General features: G+C 31.8%; 1 protein-coding gene across 1 annotated transcript; it reads right to left on the reverse strand.

Annotated features, from left to right (window-relative positions):
• LOC107645232 lies at positions 1,744–3,157 on the reverse strand. Its single transcript, XM_016349212.1, has 4 exons — positions 2,909–3,157; positions 2,280–2,820; positions 1,938–2,183; positions 1,744–1,841 (listed from the first exon to the last, which is right to left on the reverse strand). Exons 1-4 carry the CDS (start codon positions 3,155–3,157, stop codon positions 1,744–1,746), a joined length of 1,134 nt encoding a protein of 377 aa, XP_016204698.1.

A 3,860-nucleotide genomic window follows, 5' to 3' on the forward strand; every position in this document is an offset into this window, starting at 1 on the left:
TTTTCATAATATCATAGAGAGTATCAAGTATGTGAGAGCATCGGAGGCATGAGCTATCTAATTTAGAGATGTTCTTAAGTCACTTAAAATTTCTGACATTAGAGTAAACTTAGATGTGCCTACTAGATAGAATTCTACTTTCTTGATGTTGGAGAGTTCTTTGAGATGTGAGCGTGATTTTGTTAAACTCTCTTTGAAGGATAACAATTTCAAATATTGTCCGTTGGAAGAAGAGTGGAAAAGAGGAAGAGAAATCTGTAAATTTTTGAATCCATTTTATAAAATTACTATTTTGATGTCTGGTCAATCTTATCCTACTTCAAATTTATATTTTATGCAAATTTGGAGGATTGAGTGTTTGCTGACAGAATACTCCATTAGTGAGGATGAGGTCATAAGAAAAATGGTGCAACAAATGGAAGCCAAATTTGATAAGTATTGGAGCGATTATTCTATAATTCTCTCTCTAGGAGCTATTCTCGATCCTCGAATGAAATTTCATATTTTGGAATATTGTTTGAATAAAGTGGATCCATGTACTACTAATGAAAAATTGACCACCATCAAGAAAAAGTTGTATTTGTTGTTTGAAGCATATTCAAAAACTTTGTCACATAATGCCTCTTCTAATACTTCTGGTGGTCAAATAAGAATTCCAACTTCTAGAGAAGATGATTCACTTTCATTTGATGTGTCTGATGTAAGTTTTATTTCTATTGTGCATTATGTTAATATAATTTTCTTTTATATATTTCTGTCAATATGTTACTTTCTTAATTGTTTTATTATTTTTTTTTTGAATATTGTAGGAGTTGAGAAATATAAATTTTTTAACTAATGCTTCACAAAGAAAGTCTTCTTTAGATATCTATTTGGAAGAGTCAACTCTTGATATGAACTCTAAAATAGATGTCTTGCAATATTGGAGGTCTCAAGCCCATCGCTTATCTGATTTAGCTTCCATGGCTTGTGATGTGCTTAGTATTCCAATAGAATCAGCCTTTTCTATTGGTGCACATGTCCTAAATAAGTATAGAAATTCTATTTTGGATAAGAATGTGCAAGCTCTTATTTGTGCTCGTAATTGGATACATGCATTTGAAGATTATGGTAATTCACTTTTTAAATTTATTTTGTTAACTTCTATTGGCAATAAATAATGAATGACTTGCATATTGTATTTATTTAATTTTCTACTAACTAACTTTAAATTGTAGATGCTAAATTTGAGTGTCAAAATGAAAATGACAAAGAACATTATAAAAACTAGTGTATGACCCCGTGCTCAACACGAAAAATTTATAAAAGTAAAAAAAAAATATATGCTTCGATATTTAAAACAAAAGTACAAAATAATTATTATTTTAAGAAATTTATAAAATTATTATTAAAATCAAAGTTTAACTTAAAAAAAGTGGGTAATAATTATTTTATATTTTTTATGGTAAAATAATTATAAACTGATACAGAATTTAAAATAAAATTAAAATATTTACATTAGAATACTATTTTTTCAAAGACTTTTCTATAAACAATATTGATGGTTGAATTTGCAGATATTCCTACATGATTCATAAGTAAAACTTTTAAATCTCTCTTACTCTTAACTCTTGAAAGTGCCACATATAGTTGGTCATGTGTAAAAACTGGTTTGGGCAAGCACAATCCAACATGAGATAAAGTTTGTCCCTAAAACTTGTTAATTGTCATGACAAACGATACTATTATAAGAAACTGTCTTCGTTAGAATCTAACTGGGACGGTTTCATTTGTTGGTACCATATTCATTCTTGGAATCAAAGCAATATGACCAACATTGTTACCCGTTAAGACTTCACATTCTATAACATGATTTCCAAACTTCCTAACTTGTAGCCTTGTACCATTACAAAGACCACTGGATTAGTCAATATTCCTCAGTAACATCACCGGAATACCAATCTTGAGTATTAATTTATGTGGAGGCAAATCAGAGTAATTTATGCTATTCAGTAATTCAGGACCATAGAGATCTAGCTGACTCTCCATATTCCCTTTATCCATACAAATGGAATCCGAACTAAGATATAATTTTTTCTCTCCAGGAATGATAGCCATCAGATGGTTGTTGACCTCTTTAACGATGTCTAGTGTGGGAGCCAGTATAGTTCTTGCTTTGAAAAAATCTTTTGAGGACATATTTTCTAAAATATTTGGATAAGAAAAATGAACCAACTCATCAAATGTCTGGTCCGAAGAAGGAATAACAATATCTCCTGGAAGACATATCTCAGATTCACCATCCATATTGTCACCTATTAGACCATCACTAACTTTCAATAACCACTCACCAAATTGCTCTGTCTCATCTTGATCTGAAGTAGTCGTCCTTACAGAGAGTCTCATATTTTTTGTTAGTTTGAGCACCTGACAAAACTTCCAAAGGTAAGACGAATTTACGGTTGAATGAACGATATCTTGTCTCGGTCCTTGTGAAATGACAGGAAGAATTTGTCTAAAGTCTCCACCTAGTACAACCACTTTTCCTCCAAAGGGCAAATCTTTGCTATATGTTGGAGAACACCTCATGATATCACCCAAGCATTTATCAGGCACTTCATAGCAGTACCTACTAACCATTGGAGCCTCATCCCAAATTATAAGTTTGGCTTTCAACAGCAACATTGCTTGAGGAGAACCAGGTTTGATGTTACATACAGAATCCTCAGTTACATTCAGCGGTATTTTGAACCTTGAGTGTGCCGTTCTTCTATTGGGAAGAAGTAAAGATGCAATACTACTCGAAGCAACGTTTAACACTATATCACCCCTTGAGCGAATCTCAGCAAACATAAGGTTCCAGAGAAATATTTTTCCAGTACCCCCATGACCATACACAAAGAAAAAAAACCCCTTCATCACAATATACAGCTGTAACAATTTTATCGAATGCATATCTCCACTCAGGTGTTGCGATGGCTAACATGTCTGAGGCATTTTTCTTTAAATCATCCCTGTTAAAGTTTAGCTCTTCCCTAATAACCCTTTCGGTTAACAAAGAATTATCAACTTCAGTTGCTAAAGGCATTGGAGGATAGTCTTTCAAGGTTTTACCATAGGAATGTAAGATCTTATCTATATCCATTAAGCACAACTGCTTAATCTCATCATCTGACATTGTTAACTCTGCATATTATACGATACTGTAAAAATTCAATCAAACTAAAAATGATCAATAAGGAAGAACTTTTATCATTGTAATTAATAAAAACTCACCCCTATGTTCATCACAGCTCTTTGTCGATACAAAATATCATCTGAGAGTTCATGCCAACATCTATCTCAGACATGTTCTGGTCTTGAGATATTGTTGGATGTTAATAGAATGACAAATAATCTCCTAACATATGATCCTGAGGCCCATGAGCTTGCTTCCTTAATTGCATCAATGAATTCTTTGTCATCTTGCAAGAGTCCAAGGGCGAAGCATGCATCTCTATACATAGCATAAATTGTTCCTCCTACTGTTCTTATATCTCGAAAACTCATATATCCTCTCTGAGTATTCAAGAGAAGTCGTTGGTAATATTCTTCAATATTTGCTGCAAAAAACTTGGTTAAAATCCCACTTTTAAGTTGTTAAATGGATTAAGCTATGCTATTTTAATTATTATGTAGCTACACATCCGCATAAGAATAATTTTCCTAAAAAATATAGAAAAATAAAAAATTGTATAATCTACAGATTATAACTGTTGAAAGTTATTTGAACATTTATTTTCTAGTGTAGATAAATCGAATAAAATGGACATGGGGTACAGGCTGTTAAGATTTTAAATTTAAATCATTAAATAAGTAAGATCAAAATTGAATATAAACTC

The sequence above is a fragment of the Arachis ipaensis genome, chromosome B01, assembly GCF_000816755.2.
Source record: "Arachis ipaensis cultivar K30076 chromosome B01, Araip1.1, whole genome shotgun sequence".
Classification (NCBI taxonomy): domain Eukaryota; kingdom Viridiplantae; phylum Streptophyta; class Magnoliopsida; order Fabales; family Fabaceae; genus Arachis; species Arachis ipaensis.